General features: G+C 46.5%; 2 protein-coding genes across 2 annotated transcripts in view; both read right to left on the bottom strand.

Moving 5' to 3' along the window:
* Positions 1–23: 23 nt before the first annotated feature.
* On the bottom strand, positions 24–19,892 carry srfb (serum response factor b). The gene is made up of 8 exons (XM_018740121.2): positions 18,966–19,892; positions 13,837–14,103; positions 6,960–7,209; positions 5,495–5,659; positions 5,022–5,135; positions 3,752–3,940; positions 3,454–3,509; positions 24–2,937 (listed from the first exon to the last, which is right to left on the bottom strand). The coding sequence occupies exons 1-8, from the start codon at positions 19,560–19,562 to the stop codon at positions 2,839–2,841; spliced, it is 1,737 nt and encodes a 578-aa protein (XP_018595637.2). The 5' UTR covers positions 19,563–19,892; the 3' UTR covers positions 24–2,838.
* A 2,445-nt stretch (positions 19,893–22,337) lies between these two features.
* Positions 22,338–27,943, bottom strand: part of ptk7b (protein tyrosine kinase 7b) — a 57,825-nt gene continuing 52,219 nt past the window's right edge. Inside the window, exons 14-20 of the mRNA XM_018740112.2 lie at positions 26,349–26,549; positions 25,013–25,168; positions 24,266–24,498; positions 24,063–24,143; positions 23,831–23,982; positions 23,376–23,554; positions 22,338–23,179 (exon numbers count right to left, since the gene is read on the bottom strand). Of these exons, the coding sequence (XP_018595628.1) occupies positions 23,019–23,179; positions 23,376–23,554; positions 23,831–23,982; positions 24,063–24,143; positions 24,266–24,498; positions 25,013–25,168; positions 26,349–26,549 (1,163 nt within the window). The 3' untranslated portion in view covers positions 22,338–23,018. The remainder of the gene's footprint in view (positions 23,180–23,375; positions 23,555–23,830; positions 23,983–24,062; positions 24,144–24,265; positions 24,499–25,012; positions 25,169–26,348; positions 26,550–27,943) is intronic.

The following is a 27,943-nucleotide window of genomic DNA, read 5'->3' as shown; positions in this document are numbered from 1 at the left end:
CAGAATGTGAATTATTCCGCATAGAATAATTTTTATTTAATTATTTGGCGTTCCGATGTGTGGTTTTCAAGTCGCTTAATGTCTGAGCTATGATATAGTGTAAAGCTACAGGGCCCAAATACCGTCAAAGTCCTTTGAAATACTTTGCTTTTTTTTCTTTTACATAACGTCAATTACTTAAAATCCGCACACTGGCCATACGTTGCAGAACATCGCAGAAAACGGCGGTCTATGAGCCGCCGTGTAATTGAGCCAGTTGCCGCGGGAGGCGCCCGTGCGTCGCCAGTCGGTGGGACCCGCTGCTGCAGAGGACAAGCGTGGTAAAACAGCCGAAAGGAAACGAATCTCGGCAGTGTCAAACAGTTATTGCAGATTTTATTATTACAAAAAGCTCTGTACAGTCCGTACAAACATGTGAGGGGAAAAACAGTCATTAGAAACTAAGTAAAGACAAAGTAGCCTCCGTTTCCATGATACCGTAGCACTGTACATTCTATTCCTCTGAAGGCGTCGTTATAACCAAAGCAAACAAAATAGGCCATTGCTGATCTTGTAGGGAAAAAAATAATTTTCTTGGCATTAAACTTTTTTGTAATTTCTCAGTACTGTTATAAACATTAGGGTAAAGATTCGAGTATAAAGATCTCTAATAAAATATCCAGCACTGCAAACTATATAGTCAGTGTTTTGGAAGGAAATAAGGTAGAATTAAGCACGTTCCTACTGCATTTGTTGAACGTTTTTAAAATCAAAACAACTTGATAAAAAACATACTTTAAAGGCTTACACATAGTGTATAACATCTTTTCATAAAAAGGTCAGCACAAACCCCATTATTAAGGTACAGAGAGAAACATCAGCATCTAGAGCACCATTGACACCGACTTCATGTTCATTGGCAAACTTAGGCAAATGGGGAAAGAGGGTGACGGTGCCTTTGTATGATTGTTACACAACAAACAGTAGCCACTTAGTGAAGGATGACAGAACCAGGGTAACGGTGTGTCTGTGTGTAAATATCTATATATGGGGGCACACGCGCACACGCACACACACACACACAAACACAGTGTGTGCCCTTAAAATTAAATGATGCACTTCCAGTCCATTTGAACATGCAGACTACACAGAGAGCACTGACCAAATTGGAATCAACCATAATTCTTTTAGGTGAAACCAGCATGTTTATAGACTGCTCTGCAGTTTGCTGTGAAACTATTCAAACTTTAAGGAAAACTCCAGGTTGATAAGTTATGGATATGTGTACAAGATCTCATGCTATTCGTGATGCATCGTAAGCCTGAGGCATAACATTGTCAGCGTTTCCCCTAAACAGGTTTGTCAGTTCATCCAAAAATCAACATCCTTGAAGTTGAAATGTTTTGATACCTTGTTAGAGTAAAATTGTTCATTTACAACTTTGTATTAAATAATTGAGGCACTTTCCATTCTTGTATTTTGCTCTAGTGACCATTGGCTGGTTGTCAAAATAAAGACTGTAAAGCTAAGCTGTCTGCTTAAAAGGACCCCTAAATCAGTCTGAAATCTGACACACACACACACACACACACACACACACACACACACACAAAAGAAATGCCAAAGAATCCAGGCTGCTGTATGTGAACTGTTTTAAGTAATAATAGCAGTGGTCACTATCATGACCAACTACTGGCAAAGAGATGTCTGAAGAGTGGCCAGAGGGAGAGTCCTGCTGTTCACTTCCACAGGGCTGTTTCTCAGCTATATTAACTGTCCTTCGATTTACACATTAAGGTCGATACATAGCCACAACTGGTTTCCAGGAATGTCACTCTGGCTCCCAGTGAAGAGTTTGCCATAGAAAAGCCTGGAGATTTTTCCCTTGCGCATAAATTAGGTTTGGATTGCCACAAGTAGCTCAAATACAGGCTTGAACACAAGCGAGTGGTGGTTTTATGGGCTACGTTTTAAAGTTTTCTAATCAAAGTTTTGTGGATTACTGTGAGATTTATGCTTCAGAACCTGGTTTCCTAAGAACAAGGCAAGACTGGCCTAAAGACAGCCAGAGCAGTAACCATACAGGGACAGGTAAGAATTGCTTTGCAGGAACTGTTTGTCCAGTGGCCTTGGCTACCTTACACTTTTTATGACCGAGCATCAATGCTGCATCTCCACGATGACCCATAGCAGTGGGGCTTGTATTCCTTCTTGATGACACTTGCTGTTTGGCCATAGGTCTTGAGGAGATGGCAGGCAGCTGTACAGTTGTGTTCATGGTCCTGTGTAACCTGCCAATTCATTCATCTTCACAAGCATCAATGTGGTCTGCAGTTATTGTATTTTGTTGTTTTTCAGCAGAGAATCATTGTTTTTGCTCTCAGCACAGTAAATACTGATTCATTCCTGACCAGCACTCATGATATATATTTAGATTACATTAATGCACATACCTTCGCAAATATTAAATAAGTCACATATACATACAAAAATAACAGCCGCATGCCATTGTACAGTGTGCTAAAAATATCTTGATTAAAAAAACACCTTTACAGATTTCCTTAGATCTGATACTTTCCCCATTTAAAGTCTCTCTGTACTCATTTTCACTGTTTCGTTCATATCTTTGGCTGAACCGTGAAGCCACAACACCTGTAGCGTAACTTAAGCACAAAAGAACCTGACACACACAAGGACATAGGATGTTGAAATGATCCTCTCCTTCCTATGCTGCAGTGTTTACACATTAGGTCTAAAGATGCTTTTTTTAAAAAATAAAAAAATAAAAAAAAATATCATGGAAGCAAATTAATGATGGAAGTTTCCTTTTTGAGCGTCCGCTTTTCATGGAGCGCTTTGTCAGTCACTCTTCACATTGTGGGAAGGCGTGTCCAGGTTGACCACCTGCAGCTCTGTCAGGTTACTGCTGCTCCCACACGACTGCTGACCAATGACCATCTGTGACAGAGAGATGTGTGTGCTCAGCTGGTCACAGTAAATTTGTCTTGATCATGACAGCTCAAGTGATACTTAATTATTTTCAACAAGACATCCTAAAGTAATGTCACGTAGCCAAGAGTCAAGTTAGCAGAATAGTTGAATCTTTTACTCAATCAAATGACCACATACTGTGGTAGGACAGCTCCAGAAAAATGTTTTGTTCTGCATTTCTGTATTTGGAGAGATTCCTTCTACACATGATGGCATGTCAACTACTCAGGGAATTAAGGGGTTTGTTTCGGGGTGGCCGATAGTGTAGTGGTTAGAGCTGCCGCCTTTGCACCCAGACACTGCAGCTTCAAATCCCATCTTCAGCAATAGTACCCCTGAGCAAGTTACTTAACCTAAATTGCTCCAGTAAAATTACCCAGCTGCATAAATGGGTAAATAGGTAGAGGTAGCCTAACATTATACATTGATTTGCAGAAAACCATGAGCTAACTGAGTAAAAGTTTGAAAAAGATCTTGCCATACCGGGTGTATCTGCACTGCAGAAACAGGTGCTGTGAGGAACACATGAGGTACTGGTCCTGCAGTGGCGGTAGAGAGGAAGGAGAACAATTGCACCAAACCTTCTTTGATCTGACCATGATCTCAGCATTAGGCCAGTGCCTCAACAGAGTTCAGACATGTACAGCACTTGGATTCTTGATTTAATCAAATGTATTTGGAAAAGGAGATGCATGCACAAAAATAAGGAAAACCGCAAGTTGGCTTTTGGCCCCTCCCACAAGACAGCACCTTCACTAGTACCTCGGACTTCTTAGCCTACCTGTGTCCTGGCCCTGTGCAGAGACCTGCATGGCAGAGGGTCCCTGTGGGAAGGCGTTCAGCACAGTGAGGCTGCCGTCAGTCAGCGTGGGCGTTGAGGCGTACATCACTGTGTGGGGGCTCGGATAGATCATGTGACCTGCTACAGATGTGGGTACAGACGATGTGACGATGCTGGCCGGGAGACTCACTGTAGCATAAGAAAGGGAAAGAGATTACACATCCAGTATTTTACCCACTGCAGGCAAAAAGCACATAGAAACTTTGTAAAAAAAACAATAGTGTGCAAAGAGCAAGCAAAGATACTGTACATGTATTAATGTTCTGGAAAAGCTTATTCTGGTGACAGTTAAGTCACAGCTAGTCAAGCAATGCAAACCAGACCTCCCTTCCCATAGGGATGGGCTCCAGTTTCTCCTGGGAATCCACAGGATTCCTGAGCTACCCAAGCGATGCAGTCTGTTCTAAGCATAAATTGCAGCCTCCTTCCAGTGGACCATGCTATGTGGACCACCCAGCAAGCATGTGCTAGCAGCTGTCTAGATCAGTGAGTTCTTTACCCTGTCCTGAAGTGTGACTCCAGCTACCCTTCAGAGGAACCTCATTCCATCTGCATATCTTTCAATCAATACCCAAAGGTCAAGACCACAGGTAAGCCTGGGCATTTACAGTATACCGACTGGCAAATCGAGAGTTGAAGAGCAAATTCTCCTCCAGTATCCTTGCAAGTACAAAGAATTTGCCTTCTACTCCATTTCAGGAAAGATCTCATACTTCCTTGGCCAACTGTAAAACATTTTTAAAATCCATATAACTTCTCGTGTAATGATTGCTGATTAACCTGCCAAAGTGACAGAAGCACTTTAAACATAAATGTACTTTTTAACACACGCACGCACGCAGCGGCAGTGTGTGCACTGTACTGCAGGTGGCACTATAACACCCGTAAGTGTGCAGAATGTTCAGTGTTTGCACTGAAAAGCATCTGGTGTGTTTCAGCTCTCAGTATTTCTACTGTGAATACAGACCAAGTGGGCTGTGCCAAGCATAGAACTGTTCCAAAACACCATGGTAAGCAAGTGTGTGTCCACCTAGAACCTAGTAAGGTTCATTGCAATTTAAATGTAGAGGAGGTCGTCCGTCTGCTGGGAAAAGCAGAGCTACTTGTCTTTGGCCAACATGCAAATCAAACATCCCATGAAGGAAATAAGAATGTAGCGTGCTAAAGGTGCACTAAAGCTATTGCTTCACCCCGCCAGTCTCTCACTTACTTGTGGAGCTGGTGGAGACTTGGGAGACCTCAGGGCTGCTGCTGCTGGCAGTGGAGCTCTGCTGTGTGGTTGGATGAACCTGGATGGCCTGCAGCTGCTGAGGCATTGCTCCACCTGGGAGGCCGACAATCATTTTACATTTTTACCCTTTATTGCGCAGGAAGCAAACTCCAGGTTCCAGGTGTGAGCTACCCCAGTCTCTCACTCAAATACCCCTTGACCTTTCAGTGTATTCCAAGTGCTATAAGGTTGCACATGTGTATATATTTATTTATTAAAAAGTCAGTTATTTCCCCCTTTGAGCACCACACAGTATTTTTTTTACTGTCAATTATAAATAGAGAATGTGTGTTGCCCACATGACTGTGAATGAGAAGCCTTGACAGCTGTGGTGGTGGCAGCAGACAGTCATTTTGCCTGTTCTCAACTCTTCTGCCACTACCCTCCTCCTCCCCCTGGGTACACACACTAACCTGTGAGTGAGACGGCTGCGGGAAAGCGAAACACTGCCTGCTGGCCCTGCTGCGCTGGTGCCGGTGTGGCAGTGATGGTCTGACCCTGCTGGCCTTGGATGGTCAGCGAGTGCTGCTGCAGTTGGCTGAGTGGAATGGTGGGGGTGCCAGGGGGGAGTGGAGTGCCTGTAGCATATACACGCAAACCACAATGGGAGCAGTCCAAACTTCCTTGTTTCATTGCTCAGTTTACCCTGCTATTATGCATCAGCCACATCACACATTTTATTTATTTTATTCATTTTGATAACACCTTTCTCCAGAGAAACAATGTAAGATTTATAATTATTTATACAGCCAATGGTTCTTGGATAGGCTCTGGACCACCGTGACCCTGAGCAGAACAAACAGTTAACATTTATATTTATTCATTTAGCTGACACTTTTCTCCAAAGCAACTTATGTTAAGCTACTACAATATTTACCCATTTACACAGCTGGGAATTTTACTAGAGCAATTTAAGTTAAGTACCTTGCTTCAAGGGCACTACAGCTGAGAGTGGGTTTCGAACCTGCAACTTTTGTGTCCAAAGGCAGCAGCTCTAACACTACCAGCTGTCCCTGAATACAAGTATACAACTGGATCATTTTTTACTGTCAATTCAGGGTATTAATACCATGCTCAAGGCGATTGAAAAGCCTGGATCTTTTGATTGTAAGGATATGGCTCTAACTACTATGTCAGCTGCTGTACCTTCAGCTTCTCCCCTATAACACTAAGTACCACTTGACATGATTCTGCCTGTACTGGTGGCACAGTGGAACTCGACAGACCCGTCCCGTCTCCCTACGGGTTTATTGCATCCTAGCAAGCGTCCACAGGCCATGTTGACCATGACAACTTGTCTGTTTCGGAGTGCCGCTCCTGCACATCAGGTCTTGATGAAATCCCTTTTACTCTGTACTGTACAAGGCTTTGGAGAGAAGGATGTGGCCAATACATCAATGTCACTCAATGTAACAGAATAGTATCTATACATGGAATCGCACAAGACCTTCATTGTAGAACATCCAGAGTGTGACACTAGCATTGAAATTCTGCCCCTCTCAGATACTCGTGTTTTACACAGCATACCGATGTTACTCTAATGAAGGGCTGTGTCTTATTCCATATTCTTCCCTTGAGCTGCAAGCCCATTAAATATTGCTTTGTGATCATTTCACCACGAGCCATGGAGCCCTCATTGAATATTCATTGCTAATTATAAGTCATTATTGGCAGTGCTCTCAAAAACACGTGAGTTCTTCCTTCGTTCCCTACAAAGGCTACAGGTAGCAGGACCTCCTCTGTGGAGATGGGTCTCCTGCCCAGCTGCAGACTTATGGAAAAGGCACTCATATACTTGTATATTTACATATAAACTTAATTTGACAGTCACTTGGTTGACTGCTTATGTGGAGATTTCAAGAAAATGCTCCTGCATACCTGACATGAAGGTGAGGGCCCCAGGCAGCTGCATGACCCCAGCAGAGGTTCCGGATGTCTTAAGCACTGTGCCATTAGCACCGGCGATGCTGTTGGTGCTGCCTCCAGCAGAGACGGGTGCCAGGTAGTTGGTGATGGGGAATGAGGGGCCACTGCTGACCTGCATGGTGGTGGATGAAGTTGGTGCCGTGGACTGTGCACTGGTGGTGCCGGGCAAGCTGGCCACTGTGAAGGCAGGCTTCAGTGTGTCCTGTTGAGAGAGGATACAATTATTGTCCTGCCAACTTCCAGCAGGATCCAGGACATGGGCACATAGTCATGTTTAGTGCAGCCAAATTGGCCCATATTACAACAATTACATCTCTGGAAATTAACTGATCAACGTTCCACAAGTTATCAGCAGCCAACGCACTTTAACATGGTGGAGCAGGAGACGCCTCTTATGAAGGCTGATTGACTTTAAACTTGTAGAGACAACACAAAGTAGCGGTGTAGCAGGAGTAAACAAGTATTTACTATAGTTGATTTCTGACACACCTCCTACATCACCACTGGTATAATCCATTGTGTAAAGCATCTACAGATTTCTCACTTTCAAGGGCATCTCAAGTAGAGATTAAGATATGGACATAGTATCCCTTTTTAGGACAGCGAATTTAATCATCTTTGAACGTACAAGTGTAAATTTGCACCTTTGGTTACTAACAAAAAAACCACACCGTGCCTTTTTAGTTTGAACCAAGAAACAGACACCGTGGGAGGTAAAGATGACGTAAAGAGGGCCACCCTCCCTACTTATGTGTAGCTCAGCCTCATGCCCAGTTGCAGTTGAGACACACATCCTTGACAGAAATAGGGAAAACAATGAACAAACAATGTGTTCTATTATTGTGAATGGTTTCCATGACAACCTGCCCTACAGCAGGTCTCCCTACAACAAACTCATGATCTGAAGAAGGATTACTCAACTGTAAGGTTCTCAGTCCTGCATCTGTTTCTGAATGTTCTGGTCAGTGGCCCACCCACACCTTGGAGAATCCATTGCTGCCCCCCCGCAGAATGCAGCAGGGGTACAAAGGATGAGTGAGAGTGGACTGCAGACACCACCGCTGGCAGTAGCTGCACCACTGTGAGTCGTCGCTCCAGTTTCCCACCTGTCTAAGAAGGGCAACAACTGTGCTGCTACAAAGGCAGATGAAGCACCCAAAGCAGCAGTAAATCCTCTGCTTCTGACAATGACAGAATTTGCTGCGTATGTGGTTGGGTGTGAGTGCTCCTGTAGCATTCACGCACCTCCCTCAGAAATAATCCAATATTCATTCAGATTTCGTACTGTAATTGCGTCAAGTCTTTGTACGAGACGCCACATTTAATGAAAGTGTCACAATATGAATGTGAGAGCTGGATTTCCTTCATCTGCTGCCCAGACGCTAGAAGACTGGCAAGCGCCGAAGGTACAAACTACGATGGTGTTCGGCAACCGCTTAACAGTTTCATCCCTGCGCCTCCTTTGAAAAGAAACTACAGCCTGATGACACACAGACAACAGGACAGTTTGGGATCAGAATCCAGGCTCTTGGGCCTTTTGTTTCATGTGCCGCCACCGCTGGTTTTATATGTCACTAATTCAGTGTGTTAAAGGTGAGAGCTCACAGGATGGAGACAATCGGAGCAGCTGTCTCTCAAAACACAAAGCAGACACTGTCCACTGGGGGCAGCACCCAGAGTCCACCACAGTCCAAAGTCTCATTGAACCTCACACAGCAGGTCTGGGTCAACACTGCTACAACACTGACCTTCAGCTTCTTTTACCATGGTGACCAAGTGTAAAGCAACAAAGTGCAGAGGACAAGTTGCCTTAGGGTCTTGAGTACTAATTGTACTGCCTCTAGTGGTGGTACTGTAGTAGTGACATGAAGTGTTCGTTAGGGAAGACCAAAAAAAAAAAGAAAAAAAAAGGCAACACCAACTTGAGAATTTCAGCATCTATGAAAGAGTGTGAGTATAAAAAAGAACAGCTGAGGATGTTTGAAAGGGAAGGCTGGGAAGCGAAACACAGCACTGTGGCGGCGGGACGAGCCGCCCAGGGGCTCAAACGCGTCACGAACAGCTGAAGGTCCAGACAGCTGGGAGGAGTGAAACTTGAGCTCCTCGCTCACAGTTAACCTGCCTCACCAGTGGGGACTGAGTTGGCCGTTCTGAGCAAAATCACCTCTTCAGCAAAGGACACACGTTAGAGGGTCAAAACACTGGCCTACACTTTCATCACAGACTCCAGTTCTCCCTAAACTCAATTACACTGCTTTTTATTTCAAGACTTTATGAGGAATAAAAACCATACATTGTTCAATGAAGAAAAAACAGTACATGACACTGCTTTATACAAAACAGTCCCCAAGCCCAACAAAAAGATTTATATAACTAGAGTGGCAGTTAAAGAGGGCATAAACAGAAATGTACTAGATAGACACGCAATGAAGCAGGACATAAATGTGTTTCTGACATATGAGCACAGACATGGGCAAATATTGCTGATGGGTTATGGGATCCTGTGCTGCACTGCAGTATAACCAAATCCCAATTAAGCATAACTCCGGGCAAAAAGGGAAAAAAAGAAAAAACCATTTAACAAGAATTATATCTTGTAAAAAAAAATTGTATAATTACATATATAAATTTTGTGCGACTTCAGACATACAGATGTGTTGAAGGGGCGCCGTGGAAGCGTGCAGTTGGGCACCTTGACCTCCTGCCAGTCCCAGACCCCCCACCGACACTCTGCATGGGGACACAGTTACTGACTTGCTTCGCAGAGCCACGTGCAGGGAGGCTTACGCTGGCTTACAATATTACATTTAACCCCAGCTGCCTCACTAAGCATCTGACCATAGCTGGGATGAGGTGTAGCAGGCAGGGGGATGGGATGTGCCACCTCTCCGTCATGTGGACTGCTGCCACGACACCCTCTACAACAGACACTCCAGAGGAACTGGCTCACCGAAGCTCCACTGACAACTTGGTCAAAGGTGGGTGGGAATCACAGTCAGATCCACCTACTGCTCTGTGGACCCAGCTTGTAGGTGGATACTTCCCATTGACACCTTGATTCCATGTCCCCACTGGTTTTTGACCATTTCCTCACTAAGGTAAACAGAAACACCTGTGGGATTTTGGCTTGAGGTCTTCAGAAACTGACACGCAGAGACACAGACTAAGTTACGGTAATGCCAAAGTCGGGAAGACAAAGAAGGATCTGTTCATGCTTTGTGGAAAGTATGCATTAGATAAAGAACTGGACCTCACTTTAATGGAAACACAAATGTTTGCTTTTAAGGCCTCAAAACATCTGTGCACCATTACGGTAAATTAGATGGTAACAAAAGCAATTAAAAATGTCACAAAACTTTAGTTTAACCCATGATTCCAACTTTAAGCAGCATTTCACAGGACTGAAAGCTGAACTTAAGTGACAGACCCATTTCTCCTGTCCTCCAGGTACTTAAGCATCACGCAGACGGCTGGAGCCTCTCGCAGCCCTAACCTCGTGTTTGCTGGCTCTTCTCTCGCAACTTGTCCCTCTGCCAAGCACATGGAATTCACAGCCCCACTTGGGACTGCTAAAAAAGGCAAGGCAGCCCATTTTGAAAAGGTTCAGCCAATGGCCAGTGCCCAGTCCTGCTAAAGGATGGGGGGGTGGGTATAGCCCACATAACATCACCCTTCATCTCATGTAACGCCCAGACTCCCACCCCCTGACACCCCATCTGTGTGTCATTCTCCTTCCCCGTCCAGTCTGTCACTTCAAGCGGACACACCGATTAGAAGCAACCTGGACACACGTCTGAGTCAAGTAACTTCCCGCTATCTCAGCAGCACTCACATATCACCCGTTCCCCATCCGCTGTCCCCATCCCCAAACTGCGGCTAAAGAAACAGCCCCACTGATAGAGGGAGCACAAGGGGAAATTCAGATTTCGGCTCAGTCCAACCGGGAACTGATTTGCGTTTGACTTCTATCCGCCGTACCATGATTTACTACCAAAAGGAGCAGAGATCCCATACTTGGTTTTAGTCAGCTTCTGTTTACCTTTCCAAAACCATCTTGGAAGCCACACAGTGACCCTTCAGAGATCATCATCAAGAACCACCAAAATGTTTTCCTGAAGCGAGTGACAAGCAAAGATTTGATTTCATTGAAAGAGTTACCGACGACCATCGTACAAGAGTGTTTAAAAAGCCGCACACCTGAGTCGGCTTTCAGATGGTTCCCCTTTGCTGTGAGACTGTATACATTCTTTCCCGTGAACTGACGGCACTTTTCAGACCCAGTGAGAAACAGCAGTGGACTCAGTATAAACAGCTCCAAGTCGACTCCAACTTCTCATCCCGGTTTCACTGAGGGCACATGAACTTTACACAGGTTTCGCACAGGGATCGCTATTGGAATTCACATATTCATGACATTTGCCATGAAGTGTTTTTACTACTCAATTAGCTAAGTACAATTTGACAGACAATGTAGAGGAAAGGTCTGAAATGAGCACTGACTGAAACGTTCAGTTAGAATTGAGAAATAACTTGTCGACAGACACACCCTCATAGCAGCAATCTGCTCAAGCCGGATGCAGAAATACGCAGCGGTCGGTGACCGCTGCTTTAATGAGCTCCGAGAACAATAAAGGAGTCATTAAATTCAAAGACCTTTACAAATAATGATACAGCTTCTACCCTTCACTGATTCACATTTGCAGCGTTGCAGACTCCTTGCACAGGTTCAAATCCCAGATGCAAGATGCATGCGAGGGAAAGCGACACAGTTAACCTCAGCAACACAACATGATAGCCACAAATTAATGACATAGTCCTGTGCTGGAAAAGCATAACACCACATGGCATATCGTCGGATAAAGCAGGGCGATTTATAGCATCCACCCCCACGCTGTGATCCTTGGGCAAAAAAATGGGGGCAGTCGTGTGGAGCGGTTCCCACAGGCCACTTTCTCAGGCCTTGTTCACACAAAGACCACAAGCGACAACTGGAGAAGCAGCAGCGTTACATTAACACACCTGTTGTAATAAGACCATATGACAGTACCCCCCCCCAACTCTCAGCACCACTGATGTAAAAGGGGCTGGCCAGACACCCCCCCACATTCCCAGAGCTTGTGACAGCGGGGATGGGGGAGGGGCTGCTCCAGGACAAAGCACGGTGAAGACAGCGAGAAAATTATGTCCAAGGGACGTTTCCTTTCCACTTGTCCTCTTTGACGGCCACTCTCCCAGCATGCTTTGCTCTCCTCCCTACCCTAGCTTTCAAACCCCACCCATCACTTAAAAAAAGGGGGGGACGAAATCCCAGAACTCCAAAGACAGGGACAGCTGCAGCTTATAAGGAATGTGAGGGGCCTCTGCCAGCAGAACAGGCATGGAAACCATACCATATATGGCGATGGAGGCAGAATCTAATTTTTATCAATGAGGAGGGCTGCACTCAAGTGGGTTTCTGCTGCTCCGACTTGGCTCACGGCACCTAAATAAGTGCACATACAGAAGAAGTGGGGGAAGGGCTGTCAAGAGCAATGTTTTCTGTTGATCCCCTTCTCCACTGAGATATTTACACTGGGTAGAGGATGAATTAGGTACGTGGCACCTGCTCTCTGGAACAGGCACTTTTTGTGGTCCAAAGCCATAGCACATTATTATGGGGGTGAGGCATCAGTAATAACCCCCTTCCTGCCATCATAGACAAGGTATCTCACAGGCAGGACCTGCATGTCAGTGTTGGTTCACGCGATGCGTTTAATTTTCTCTTGCCGAATGTTTCCCTCTCGTTCTGAGGGCCACATCGGTCCTGTGTTTTTCAATCCACCCCCTCCCCCCCACACACTATATCCAAATCAGAAAGACAGCTAACATTTCCTTTGAGTTCCTTGTGAAAAACAGAGATGCTATTCCAGAAAATTAAGTGATTTATGATAATCAAGACATGCAGTGGGGTCATGCGAAGTTCTCTCTCTCTCTCACACACACACAAGAGCTTGCATGCAAATGCAAACTGAAGACACAGTATTGAAGGACTCAGGGTGTTGCTGTGCTCTTCTTCGTGATTCAACCATTAAGCCATGATTCAAGAGGTTTTAATCTCACACCCCTACTGGGGTTGGTTGGTTGGGGTGGGGGGGGATTTGCAGTGGCTCACCACTTTGTGCAGTCGGTGTGACACAAACACTATCACGCATTAGGACCGAAAGCCACTGGGCTGCTCATTTTAGTGCCATGTCACATTTTGTTTTAGTTCAACATTAGGACCATGTAAACCATGGCCCAAACACCACCTTAAACTCTTAGAGCTCATGTAAATAAACATTGACCTAAAAGTTTTTTTTTTTTTAATATAAGATCTGGCCTAACATCATTACTAAGGAACTACCTTGGCAGCTATCGTTTTTATGCTTTAGCCAATTTAATTTCCAAACACTGAACTCTCTTTTGAAACAAAACGTCCATGGCACCCCAGAAGGGTGAACACAAGCACGCACACCTCCTGTGATGCACATGCTGTGAGTCACCCACTTGTTTTCACTCCATGAGACTCATCGGGCTCACAAACATGCCTGAAGGACGGAGCTGTGCGCTCAATTCAAGCCGCAGCCCTGAAGGTGCCCAGCGGACCGGAGGAGCTCATGTCAGCTACACGAGAAGAGGTGGAGGAGAACTCTGAACATCTCACCCTGCTAAAGGAACACAGCTGACTCCTTATTCCACACACTTTCTCAGACTGCCTCACTGTTTCTATCAAGAACCCACAGCAACACTCCTTAGCTGTTCCCAGTACTGCGTTTTCCCCAGTATACAGTCAACGTAGGGGGCGGCTCACCTTGCTCTCTCCACAGCTGTCAGACTCGGACACCTGGTAGGTGAGATCCGTCTCCTCAAAGCCCGTGGCGCTCATACGCTGGTCAGTGGAGGGGTCAGAGCGGGGCGGCGAGTCGGGAGAGTTCAGGCAGGTCTGAATGAGGGCCTTGCCCGTCTCGCTCGTGATCATGGGCTGCAGTTTGCGTGTGGCAAACGTGTACACGTGACCTGTCTCGCTGGCCACAAGGAGCAGGACCTGGGTGCCCGTCAGCGTGGACAGCTCGTATGCCTGAGAAGAGGACAAGACAGGTCAGAGAGGCTGTGTGGGGAACCCACCTCCCGAAAGACCAAGGAAATATCACCCAGTATAAGGTCAGCAACAGAGAGAGGAAGATACTGGACACCAGTTAGGAGTAAAAACAACTACTGGTACAATAAGCAGGTTCCCTAGATACCATGAAACACGAGACCACCAGCTGTTGCGGCTACAAGGAAAGCACACTGACACTACAACAGACAGGAGTAGGGGGTGCTGAGAGGGATGTGTGCAGAGCACTGTCATGCTCCTTCTGTCACACTTGAGCCAACACAGAGACGCATCAGACTGCCACTGCGAGCCAACAAGTCCTCCAACGCTACGGGGGTGTCCCAGGATGCATTTCTCTGGCTGCATACACAAGGCTAGCCTGATCAGCATTACCCTCATGAATGTAATTAAGGGCTTATAAACACCGTCACCTGCATCACACAGCAAGCAACAGGTGAGCGAGCATCACAGTATACCTCTAGGGTCGAAGCCCAGCATCACCTGGTGGGCTCGATCTCAGGGGCCCAGAACCCAAAGCTCTTCACAAACCTAGAGACAACAGTTTGGACCAGCATAGCTATGCACCAAATTAAGACGTCTGTGGGTGGGAAAGTAGGTGTTGAAATAAGAAGCCCTAGTGGGGATGCAGAGATACCTATCGAAGTTTGCAAACCTCAGCTACGGAGGAAGTAATACCGCAGTTTCAGGTCGTCAGAGGAAATGACACGAACCGTACAGGGTACAGCATAATCACAGGATTGCGGAGACTACATAGATGTTTTGAGCATGGCCTAAACAAAACCGTTGACAAAAGTTTTTGGAACAAACTTGCTCAAAATTCTTCACAAGCTTTCAAGTCCACAGTTTGGATTGACAGTGTTTGGCACAAGGCAACAGATTTGTTATTTTAACCTACTCAGCATACACAGCAAGAGCCCAGGATGCCAAGGCTCAGAGGTGTGTGAGCGAGTGGTAGAGGTGTTTGTTCGAACACAAAGCCCCACAAACGTGGTCTTCCCAGATGATCCTGTTAGGAGCCCAGGGACAGAGCAGACAGCTGACGAGGAACACGAAGCGAACCCGTGTCAGATGCTGTACTACAGGACATTCTTCCAACAACACAGAGGGAAGCTCTCTGCATACAGAATGCAAACACAGCTTTAGAGTTTTGTCTGAACTTTTGAAGACTCCAAGGACACTGCAGCAGACCTCATGGTTAACGGTTAAAGATCAACCCAGAAGGCATATCAGAACAACAGGTCAGCGTGGGTTGGCTCCACACCCCAATTTCTGTGTCAAGACAGGGGACAGAGCTGCTGTCTACATCAAATCCCAGCATTCACTTTAAATTCACTGTAACAGTTATGTCCCAGAAGTCCTAAAATCATGTGGTGCTCCCTGTGAGAATCTCAGAAGATACTAGTTACACTTGATCATGAGGATGTATGTTATAAGACACCGCAGAAGCCGATCACAGCTTCCCAGCGTACACCTCCAAGTGCTGCTTTTAGCTAAACAAGACAAATGTATAAGTGTTACGCTTACAGTTATCCAAGGGCAAAACATTTCTCAGCAATATAAAGATGAACACCAGAAAAAAGTATACTTTCATGTTAAAGTACATTGCTGCGTCAGTTGTTTACACTCAAATTGGTGTTAAACCAACTGATGAGAGTAAGCAGTAATCTAATGCGCATGCATTAACCACAAATGCTGTTACTGTTAAATCTGTGGTTTGCAAACTTTACGTTCTCCCCGTGCACAATTCTGATCTTACTTGCATACGTCGTTCCAAATAGAGTTGTCCTGGGTAAATATTTGTCTTTTCTTGTTTAGCTCACTGGATCAATCATATAATTCTGTACCATATGTACGCATGTATGTTCTTGGAGATATTTTAAAAATATTTCTCCTTTATGGAGCACTTATCAGGACGCTCGTTACCAAACCAAACGGATCCAACACTACACAGATCCACATCAGCACAGTTCTACTCCGGCATGTCTTTGCTAGTGCTTCATCAGTCATGCCTATTAGGCAGTTAATGTAATGATTTATTATATACAGTTATTTTCTGGGTGTAGGACATGTCAATAAAACTCAGATATTATGGTGCACATATCAATGATAAGGACTCAGAGGTATGAGTGATAAGAATTTTTAATGTAACAAAATGCAGTGACATGAAAGCAAACTATATTTACCAAAGTGACAAATGAACGAAATCCTTTGCCGTTTCTTCTTGTGGTGAAGGATTCTGCAGTGTAATTTACTGCAGGCACCACCTGATCTAATAGGAGGGCTCCTGCCATCAGGGAAGTGCATCTTGGTCAGTAAAATGGAAATGGTCTCAAAAAGTGTTGGGAAACACCTTATGGGTAACATTATGAATTTTTCACTGATGCTGTGCATCATGTGAAAATGTAGACATATGACTCATTCACTACCTTTCTCTACTATCACTTTACAGTAAAAAGGAATGTAATTCTAGGTAGTTCCTAGAAAAAACTGCAAGGGTCCAGTCTCTTGTATAAGTTCAAAATAAATGTCACCATGAGTTACACCCAAATACCAGTGAACTGTACTTCAACGTTATCAGGGGGGCTAACTTTTCACTGGAGAATTGCCACATTGACTAGCCTTTAAAAACAGTTGAGGCACCCCTTTCATCTTCTCTAGCTCGTGTGTGAGCTCCATCACCTCCTGTCAGTGTGTTCTCCAAGGTGTGTTCAAATAAATTTCTAGGTACAACAGATTGTATGGATGGATACATCATTCTCACCAGAGAACATGGTAACCTCCTCTGCACACCTTCCACTGTGACCTTTATCAAAAGGCCTCTCGCTCCAAGCTGAACCCAACAGAAGAGACGGGGGGGAGGATGTTAAACTAAAGCAGATGCAGCTGGAGCAGAGCCCAAGTTCCTCCTTGACACTGTTTAATAAGAAACTACTTTTATGTTGAACATAAAGTCCGATCCAAGCTTACAAGAGCTATTTATGTAGCCGTGACATAAACTACTACTGCTCTAACTTCATCGAAGAGTTCTCCACAACTGCGAAAACAGACCTTTCAGTTGCTGACAGGTAAAGCGGGTAAGTCAGCGAACCCAGCACTGAATATTCAGTACGAGAGATGGGGTTGGAGTCTCAGGGACAGGAACTGACCTCATTCAAAGGTCACCATCTGAACTCCACTTGAGGGTGTGTACTCAAGCGCAGGACGTTTTTGTTGGGAATAAATGCAATAAATGTTCAACAGTATGAATGCGTAGATTTCTTTATTTTTTAAAAAAGATAAATAAAAAGTACACGTTCGCTGGCCAGTGTCGATCCGAAAGATCCACAGAGCCAATTGATCGTGACCAAGAGCTGTGCTTTCAGCAGCCTTCCACAGAGTCACTCCCATCTGCCTGGACGACAGGCTCATTCTGGCCAAACATGACCAAAGCAACTGAGATGCCACGGACAGCATGGGATGTACAGCATGTGCGTTTGGTGTCCGTTACGGGCAAAGTGCTGTGGAAACAGAGAAGGGTTTGCAATACGGAACAGATTATTACAGGGTATCTATATGTGCACATCTCCTCCTCCTCCTCACATAGAGGATTTGTGGGCGTCGAGTCTTCAGCAGGGCACCAGCCAACATGTGGGCCTGTTCACCAAGACCTGAACAAAACGTGAAAGCTCATTTTCGGTCCCGTAAACATGACAGTTTGCAACAGGATACAAGATAGCATCTTCTCAGAGGTTTGCAACGTTGCCCTCCTTCAGCTACAGGCATGTGCATACACAAGGGGTACTGCACAGCTGGCTGCAGTAACACACCAGCGAGACTTTGGGAGATGGGCTCTCTCTCCACTGGCTACCGGTAGCTGGCACATGAAGTGCAGCGCTTTGATTAAGGCGTGTAAGATGGTCAAAGGATCAGCACCCCGATACCTACAGGACACCCCAAACAAGAGAGCTCTTCCTCAACCTTGGGCCACTGGGTTGTCCCACTTAGGAAAGGTCCAAAATCAGTGCGCTGGTTCTTATTTTTGGCCCTGATGTGGTGGAAGGAACCTATGTCCCTCAGCACTGCTGAATCCCTCTCAGCATCCAAGAACATACATAGATATGTTTAAAGCTCTTCGCCTGTTGCAACATGTGCGACCTCCGAAGGGTTTTCACGAAGGGGCACAAGATGATGCGTTGAGCCAACGGACTGAGACAGATACTGTGCACGATGACTGCAGAGCAGTATGAACACATACAAAACTGCCCCTCTGTAGACCAAGAGAGAAGACAACCTTTTCACAGACTATTTGTTCATGTCTCCTGCAGACCAGATGTGCATTTTGTCCGGGCCGGGGGGTGGGATGGGGATGCCATGGTGGTGCCAAACTGGAGCATCCCGTTTGCCGCCCAGGACTCAGGAGCGCACGTGCGCAGAACGCCTCGCGCGCCCCCGCAACACTATTTGTAAACACGGCGGGCGGGCGGGCGCGCGCAAAACGAACTTTTGTTTTCGCGCAAAGGCTTGGAGCTCGCGCGCCAATAACGGCTTGCTGATTATTAATGAAGCGTTTTCAGAGTGCGACCCAGAACGGCTTATATCACAGAAGGGAAGGGGGGGGTTACCGTTAAGGACACGGACTGGTAACCCGAGGCTTGTTGTGGGTTCAAACGTCACTGCGCCAGCCAGGTACTCACCCTTAATTACTACAGTAAAACACTCGACTCGCTGCACAAGCCGCGGGTCACACAGTGACAATTGCTGCTCTTCTGACTCGCAGAGCAGATTCACCTGAGTACTGATCATCATGTTGTTCAATCTTAGTGACGAAGAGCCCCGCTGCTCACCTTCTTCATGATGCCCGTCTTCCTCTTGCTGAAAGTCGTGTATCGCCTCAGCTTGTTGTCGATAAACTCCATTTTAATCTTTACCCGGCCGCGAGTCTTCTTGCCCGGCTTTGCCCCGGTGACGCCCCCCGGGGTCATCCCGTACCCCCCCGCCGGGCCGCCGGCCTGCTCCTGTCCCGCAGCTGCCGCCTCCATCTCGGCCCTCTCCCGTTTCACGCCCCGCTGGCTGTCGGTGGCGGAACCCGGCAGCTCGTCGTCCTCAGCCGAGTCCGAGTCGGGTTCGGAGCCGCTGCACGCGCGGGCCGCATTTTCCCGCTCCACGTCGTAGCGGAGGCTCGCGGGCAGGACGCCCCCCGCGCCGGTGCTCGGCCTCGCGCCGCCCCTCGAAGCGGCTCCTGTGCCGGTTCCTCCCAGCATCCCGGAGCCGTCCTTCGGCCGCCCGAGCGCCGCGCGTTTATCGGCGAGTCCTGCCCTCGTCAAGCCGTGGGGAACTCCGCTTCCGAGAAGCTGAAGCGAGGAGCCGTGAGCCGCGCTATCCCTGCCGGACGACGATGAGCCGTTCCCCGCTGGTGCCGAGCCAGAGCGGCTCGGTAGCATTACAGTCAGGCGACGAGCGGTGCCCCCGAAGCGCCAGCCGAACGCCGGCTGTCCGCAGACCCGCCGGTCAGCAGGTCGGAGGAGCCGGAAAGACCCGCCGGAGCGCAAAGTACCTCTCAGACCCGGGCAGCGCGCGTAGGAGCCTTCGAGAGCCACACGACTCGCAGTTCTCCAAAAGGAAGACGCACACAACAACCCCGAGATCGCTCCGCCACGTCATATAGTGCGCCCCTCACCTTAAAATACCGCCAGCTTCCGCCTCACATTCAGCTCGCTACCTGAACGAATGTATTCACCCACAGCAGCTACAATGCAGCTATGCAAACGCGGGCAAACATTTTTCTTTTCAAAATGATACCCTGCCGGTGGAACGATATATCGCACCGTTCTACTTTCCTCCTTATAAAGAGATCTAACGTTTCCTTTTATGGCGTTGTCTCTCCTTATTTGGTGAGTCACAGCGGTGCGCTCTCATTGGCCGCGAGACATATGGACGAGAGAGTGATTGGTCGAAACGAATCGCATATTATAATAAATACTGAAATGGTTGCGCTCGTCGAACGCCACCCGTGAGCTGAGACACGTGGAGCGCGCGCTCGGCTTGCACATGGTCACTTGGTGAGAAAGCGCAAGTGACGCTACTTGTTTAAGGTGCAGGGAATAAGGGATTGTTATGGGAAAGATTTTGTCTTGGCAATGTATTTTATGTAATTGTTTAGTAATTTTGTTGACCAACTGTAGGAAAATGGTGTTGGGTTTGTTTGTGGATTTCATGTATTGTTTTAGTTGTGTATTAACTATCAAATAAAGTTTGGGGGAAAAAAAAAAAACTGATAACGGGAGAGGGATTGTTATAGGAAAGACTCACTTTCTTGATAATGTATTTTATGTAATGGCTGTTTAGCAATTTTGTTGACCAACTCAACTGTAGGAAAATGGTTTTGGGTTCGACTGTGCATTTTTTGGGTTGTGTATTTTGATAACTTCATTAAATAAAGTTTAAAAAAAAAAAAACTGGTTAACGGGAGAAAACAGCTTTTTCTTCCAAATTCTTCGAGAAAATGCCGTGGGTGGGGAACGCCCACATTACCGTAGATTATAGCATCGTAAGAGAGCAATAAGACAGATACAAGTACCATAGGACCTATGATAGGTAACTGGCCGGTTATAAATTCAAGCGCGATTAACTACATTCACCGTAAAAAGAAATGCAGGTTTGGGAACATATTTTTGGTGCACAGGGATCTGTCAGACATTATTACAAAGTGAGCAACCTTTATCAGACTACTTTGTCACAGCTGCTTTACAAAGTTATCTTTATACTGACTTATTTACATAGCGGGGTACTTTGATCAAGGGTGGGATTTGAACCAGGTACCTTCAGATCAAACAGTAGCTATAACTACTGCAGCCCCTGCTGGTTATTTGTAAAGCGACATTTCAAACCTTGTTGTCACACTGGAGTAGTAACCAGCTACGAGATGGAGATGATCCTGTGGCCCAGGCTGTGCTGCTAAGAGCCAGTGGGATGCGGTGATCCGGAGACCTGTGAACGGAGCTCTGGTCAGGCACATACAGTAGTGCTTCCTGTGTCAATCGCTCCAGGGTGCGTTTATAAACTTTATAATAAAAAAAAAAAACCCAAATGTCAAGAGTACCTTTGATTTTTCAGGAGACTATAGAATAAAAATTCTTGCTTTACCCTGAAAAGGATACATTTCCCTTTCCACGCCAAAAATCAAAAGGAGTGAAGTTGATCTATGGAAACGGTAGATCATGGTTTATCCACGATCTATGGTTCGAGTGATCCTTTTCACTCACTCTGGGGGTGAATCGCCACCTAGTGGTCAGCAGATGTACGCGGGAGCGCGCAGCTCCTCCAAGCCGATGGGGGGGACACACCGGTAGACATGTGGACCTTTATTGAGAGCAGCAGGTATACATCTTGGCTAATATAACCATTCGCAGAAGCAAATTAAAAGACTCAAGAGTGTGTCCTTTACAGTTCCAATAAAACAGCCTTAAAAAAGGGTGCAATTAAATTTTGCACATTTAAAAAAAAAGTACTGAAATTCAAATACAAAATAACTATTAAAAACCAAAGCCGTCTGCATTTGTTCAGATATTTCAAAAAGCAATGTGAAATCCTTCATATTCCAGGCACTTGTTAGTGTAATGATGTAGTCACACCACCTTCTCCCAGCTTCCTAACATATATACACATACATCCACACACTGGATTTATCCACTCAATGTACATAGTGAGAGATTATAAAAAGGCTGAATACACACACACACACACACACATTGTGTAAAAGGAACAGTGACAAAAGTACCATTCTGGGAAATAAGGCCAGACCTTCGTGATAAATACAGGTTCCTGGATATCCTTCAAGAGCAAAGAAGCCAAGTGTGTTTAGTGCATGGTCCCCAAGGCGTAGACATCACGCTGTGGGCCGGTCCCAACCGCACCGCTCTTTGAGTGGACCAGTCCAAAGAAGTTAACTGAGAAAAGGCATTGAGTGGCAGGTGGCTGCACTGACAGTTTCATGGATAGTTTTATTATGGCTAAGGTAAGTAATAGCTTTATACGATTGCCACACTTTACCATTTTTCTTGCCACTTATTCAAGTTGTTTCTCAACAAAAACAAGAGCCTCTAAGGAGCACCAGAAGACTGAAAAACTGCTTTTTCCGAGCATACCTGTGTGCAGGAAAGAGGGAGGAAAAAAAAAAATGCAGCGGTTTCTCCTGCTCATTCTCTTCCATTAAAAAAAAAAAAAAAAAGTCAGATTTCCCTCTTCTCCCCAAGCTTCTGTCAGAAGATAGACTTTTTGATGAGTCCCATCAGATTTTTGCAACACAGAACCCAGATCGAGAGCTCATGTAACAGACTACATACCTTCGGTAAATCTCCCTGCGCTTGTACCGTCAGCTTTCCGAAGCTCATAACCTCATACTGAAGTAAACACTTAATAAACCAGCTTTAGATTTAAAATTTTTAAAAATAAAAAGGTGATCACTTGCTCACGCCACCGACTAGTCCAACTGCAGTTAAAAGGAATAAGAGCGACCCCATTCCCCCTCATGGCAGGGCAGCTCTTGCTTTGGAGCCCAATGTCCTCGTTTTGTTCCTCCCCTTGTCCCGGTGGAAGCAGTGGGGTAAGGCCAAGCAAGGCATCGTGCAGAGGTAGTTCCCAGGGTTCGGTGTGTCAGGGGCAGAAATATGATGTCCCAACAGAGGCAAATTAAGGCAAGTGACCCCCGTAACCTCTCAATCTCATTTAAAAAAGAAAAAAAAGCAACTTCCATTCACTAAGTCTTCTTTCTTCCCCTCGTTCCTGAGTCCCATGAAATGTCGCAGGTTTGTCAGAGTTCACGGTCTGCAGGGATGTGCCAGTGAAGGAGGAGGCAGAATGGTCGTGCTGCCTCCCACCCACACCCTTGTAGTCCCCCATTAGACCTTGGTGTCAGAAGGCTGCTCGCCCAGCATGTTGACAATCTCGCTGAAGGAGGGCCGGTCCTTGGGACTGGGCTCCCAGCAGCGGGACATCAGCTTGTAGAGCCGGGATGGGCAGCTGTCCGGTGCCGGCAGCTTGAGCTTGGCTCCCTGAAGGCCTGCAAGAAACACAGTGAACCCCCAGAGAAGTGAGAGCAGCTAAAAATGGGGAAGGACACAAGGAGCTACAGCACAATGGGCAGAGGAGGCAGGACTAGAAAACAAGACATAGAACAAAAATAAGCAGAGCTTGTAGGTGTGAAAACTGTAGCTGTGGGACAGCGGAGTGTCAACATCATCTAAGCCTGATCTTACTTTCCAGGACCTCGTCGTCACCGAGTTTGGTGTAAGGCAGGTCCCCGTGGGTGAACACCTCCCACATGAGGACCCCAAAAGACCACACGTCCGACTTGGTGGAGAAGTCTCCCTCAAAGACAGACTCTGCAGGCAACCAGCGCAGCGGGATCCAGGCTTGGCGGTAATGGTAGTACTCACTGCAAGATGACAGACAAGTCAGGGTACGAACTACAGCCTACAGCAATGGTCCTCAAGTTGTTATTGTGCACGTGAACACCTCCAGACCACAGTCAAAACCCCACAGCTGTGTAGCCTTGAGTCCCTGTGCAGTTACACCCTTTAGCCACTAGATGGAGGCTTAGTGCCATGTTCTTGTCACTAACAAAATAAGCACCAACTTCCACAACACCAAGCTTTCATACAGAGAGAGAGCTCCTGCAGACATGGCGAAGCATCTGAACAAGCGCGGACACCTGTTGTAAACATCTTTGCTTAGGCTGAGCGTGGAAATCTTGACATGCCGCTGATTACTGATCAGGCAGTTGCGAGTTGCCAGGTCTTTGTGGACAAAACGGTGGTTGGAAAGGTGTTCCATGCCTTGGGCCACTTGGGTACAAATGGACACCTGGACAAAGGAGAAATGAGCATCAGAATAGCGTGTGCTGAGTGTGAGTGCACACACATGCACGCTGGGTTTATGTTCACCTTCTGCTTGGTGCTCAATGTCTGGGGCTTGGTTTTCTCCTCTTTGCTTTTGGAGATCCTCAGGAACTGCTTCAAATCCCCCTGATAGAAAGGAGGCATTACAGCACAGTGTGGTTTCCTTACTGCATTACACACCTCTGCTGAAGACAGGCCACAGATTTCTGACTGACCCACAGTGGATCAGGCATGCAGCTAGAACCTACCAGGTCCACATATTCCAGGATCATGTAGTGCGGCTCCGCCTCGCGGCACAGGCCCAGCAGCCGAACCACGTTGGGGTGACTCAGCTTGCCCAGCATCTCATACTCCCGCCGGAAGTCGAGCTGCAGCTGTTCGTCGCGTGTCTGCAGGCTCTTCACCAGCACGGCTGTCTCGGCCTCGCAGCCCTCGATGCCCTTGGCCTTGGCCAGCAGCACCTCCCCAAACTCACCTCGGCCTGCAAGAGTTGGCAAGGCGCCACTTAGAAAGCCTCTGAACATCTATACACACAATCTTCAGATTTACCTGTATCTATACCTGTGCACACAGATCTAGACATCTACAGATGTGACCGTATTTATATACATAAATTGTCTATCAACATTTACTGGTGGTCCTTGACTTACAAGGTTCTCTTCTGACAGCCATATGGTACATCAATTTGGCTACATTGTATTTTCCCCCCACCAACTTGGTACATAATTCATGTTAAAATAATGTTAATACAGGACAGTCCACAGTACAGTTATGGTATTCTCAGGCTTGGGACACGTGGTGTCTGACGGCAGGGTGGTCAGCGGATGTTATCGTATGCCAGATGGAACGGACGCAGTTACGTTATGAGCAAATGTTGGGCTCCCGAATATACAGTTAAGATAGCTGTCTCACGTCTCACACGTTGTAAGTGGAGGACCACCCATTTATGTTCACCAAGGGCTTCAGCAGCTGCAGGCCCAGACGGCCGGCGTTACCCAGCGTGGTGATCGTGTGCAGGTCGGCCCGGGGGAAGTGCAGCTTGTCATGGGTGCTGTGGCGCTTGTTGGTGGACGCCGCAGTGCCCAGGCCTGTCAGGGCCACCTCCTCCTGTATCTCCGCTGTTGTCTGGCCGTTTTGCTGCACAGCGCCTCCTAAAGGACGCAGACAACCTTCACGGCACTAATCAAGCGTCACAATCGTAAAACCTCCAGCGCTGGAATTCCTCAGAATTTCCAGTTTAGCCATTTTAAGTTTTTCGCCTCTTGTTGAATCAGATTACAGCCTGTTTCAAAGACATTTGATCTTTAAGGGAATTATTGGTATGAGCAGAAGTGCTAAATCGCCAGACCTGAGGAGTACGAGTACACCATGCAAGATGAACTCAAGCTGTTTGCCAATCAGTGCATCGATAAAGTGCCTTCTACCATCGATCCCCAGGACACAATCAATACTTGTGACTTGGAGCAATGTACTGACAAAGAGGAAGAAACTCCACTTGCTCTTACCTTTCGTGCTGTATTATTAAAAGACTAGTGGGAAGCCCGTTATGAAAGAGCATGTATGTTTAACAAGTTAAATGGTCTATAATGACACTTATGGGTGGATCGGGGGGGGCTCCCATTACATAAGACTGCTCTTCCACTGAGCTAAAATGCAGGGTCATGTATCGGAGACTTAAAGTGAATGTATTCCAGTAGCACAAAGAGCACTAAAATTACCCCCCCCAAAACACACATACACACACACCTGCTACTGAGCCTCTCTCAGCTGCTGGGGGCAATTGCAGACCAAGCAGCAATGAAAGCCCACTATGTTTGGATTCATGCACAAAGAGCCTTTGCTCCACCCAGAGTGGAGATCAGCAGCTTTTTTTTAAGACACAAAAAAAAATTAAAAAAAAAAAAAAAAAACAAAAACTACCATCCCTGGGCACACCAGCCCAGCCACAGACACATTTATGGTACCGTACAGCTCCATTCCAGTTCCAGTACATGGGTACACACATCTGTCTGAGGTACTTCATGCACTACAGCATCCCAGGACATATTGGCTTGCAGATATGCCGCTTCTATTTAGGTACTTACATCTCTATAAAACATTTTTTAGATGTCATCCTATGGCTCTACATACATTTTAAGCTTAAAATTAAAAAGCATTTATAATACAAACAGTGTTATATTTTACTTTAGGATGCACGTTTCAAGCCCATCTAACCATCCTGAGCTCTCAGTGATAAAATCCCCCTAGCAAACACAAGATGGCGACCAAACCGCCGCTCCGACGCGTGCGAGATGCAGTTTGACGGCGCTTTTTAGACAGCTGTACACAGACCGTTGAGGCACTCCATCTCGGTCTCCTCTCCCTCTGCGTTCTTCTGCTGCCTCTTGGCGTTGCGCCTCTTCTTGCAGTAGAACATGAGGCCCAGAACGACGATGATGTAGGCCACAGCCGCCCCGACCGACAGCCCGATGGTCTGGATCATCTTGTACGGGGCCTTCTCCTCCGTCTCCATGATCTTGGGCTCAGGTTTCTCTGTGACGCACAAGTGGAAAGATTAGAGGTGGGACTGAAGAGAAGAATGTAAAGGCCCCTTCCATCATGGAGAGAGACTGTCACCCCCTGCAGACTACCGCTAACAGACAGCACCTCCAGCAACACGCTCCAAGGAGACACCTGAGCCCAGTCCTCAAGGTGGTACTGACCTCATTGTCTGACCAGTACTGAGCTGACAGCATTTCCATTATTCCATTTGCTTTTATTTCTTTTACTTTATTCTTACACGTTTGTCTACATGTGATTCACAGCACTTCGAGTCACTCCAATGTCTGTCACAGCAGATCTTATACGGTATGTATGCTGCTGCACCCTTATGCACTTCCCATTAGGGTTAATAAAGTTAAGTGTTAATGTTACAATTATTACATGGTTACAACCCATTTATAAAGCTGGGTAATTTTACTGGAGCAATTTAGGGTAAGTGCATTGCCCAAGGCTACTATAGCTGCAGGTAGAGATCAAACCTGCAACCTTTAGGTCCCAAGGCAGCAGCTCTAACCACTACGCTACCACTTGTCCCACAATATAAATGCATTTCAATTTAGTTTAGCATTCAATGCATGCCAGGTAGAAACCCAGTCAGAAAAATGTGTCACCAAAGCACCTTTGCATTTATTTAGCAACATTGCTACTTAGAGCAATCTACCCTTTTATACAGCTGGGTAATTTTACTGTACCAATTTAGCAAATTACCTTGCTCAAGGGTAGTAAGGCAGGAACAGAAGAGAGACCTACGGTTGCCACGGCAGCAACCGCGCTGCACGGTAACGTCTGTGGAAACGCTGCAGGGGTTGAAGGGAAGTAAACTGCATTCACTGTAGCTCGTCCCAGGGGACAACTGTACCAGTCAGTGACCCTTTCCTCTTCTGGGTTACCAGCAATGGGGAGGGGGGAATCCAACCCCAGCCTCTGAGTCTTTGGAGGGACTTTTATTATTAAATTAGTGTATCTATTGAGTTAACATCTTTCCCATGTACCTATTAAAGCTCCACCTCTAACATAGAATCCAGGTCCCGTGTAACTGACAGCGGGGGGTAAAGGGTGGCGGGGGGTTAATCACATTTTCTGTTCTCACCCTCGTGATATTGTCTGCGGCAGAGAGATTCTCTGAGCACAATCAAACCCCATCCATTCCGCGTGGTTAGAGCGCACCTCCTCCCCAACAGTCCACCCTGCCACGTGCTCTCCCACTACTCTGAAAAAGCCCATCAGCTCTGTATTGATTACCTTTATTGATGGACATGAACTGGTAGTGTCATTAACCTGTCATTTTACTTTTCATCCACACTTAGCGTAGGGACTTGAACCCACACCCAGATGTTCATCTCATTCACTGTGTGCCATCAGCATTACCCACCATGCCCTACTGT

Source organism: Scleropages formosus, chromosome 4 (assembly GCF_900964775.1).
Source record: "Scleropages formosus chromosome 4, fSclFor1.1, whole genome shotgun sequence".
NCBI lineage: Eukaryota > Metazoa > Chordata > Actinopteri > Osteoglossiformes > Osteoglossidae > Scleropages > Scleropages formosus.
Note: the sequence above shows the minus strand (reverse complement) of the source record. Positions and strands in the feature narration are given on the sequence as shown.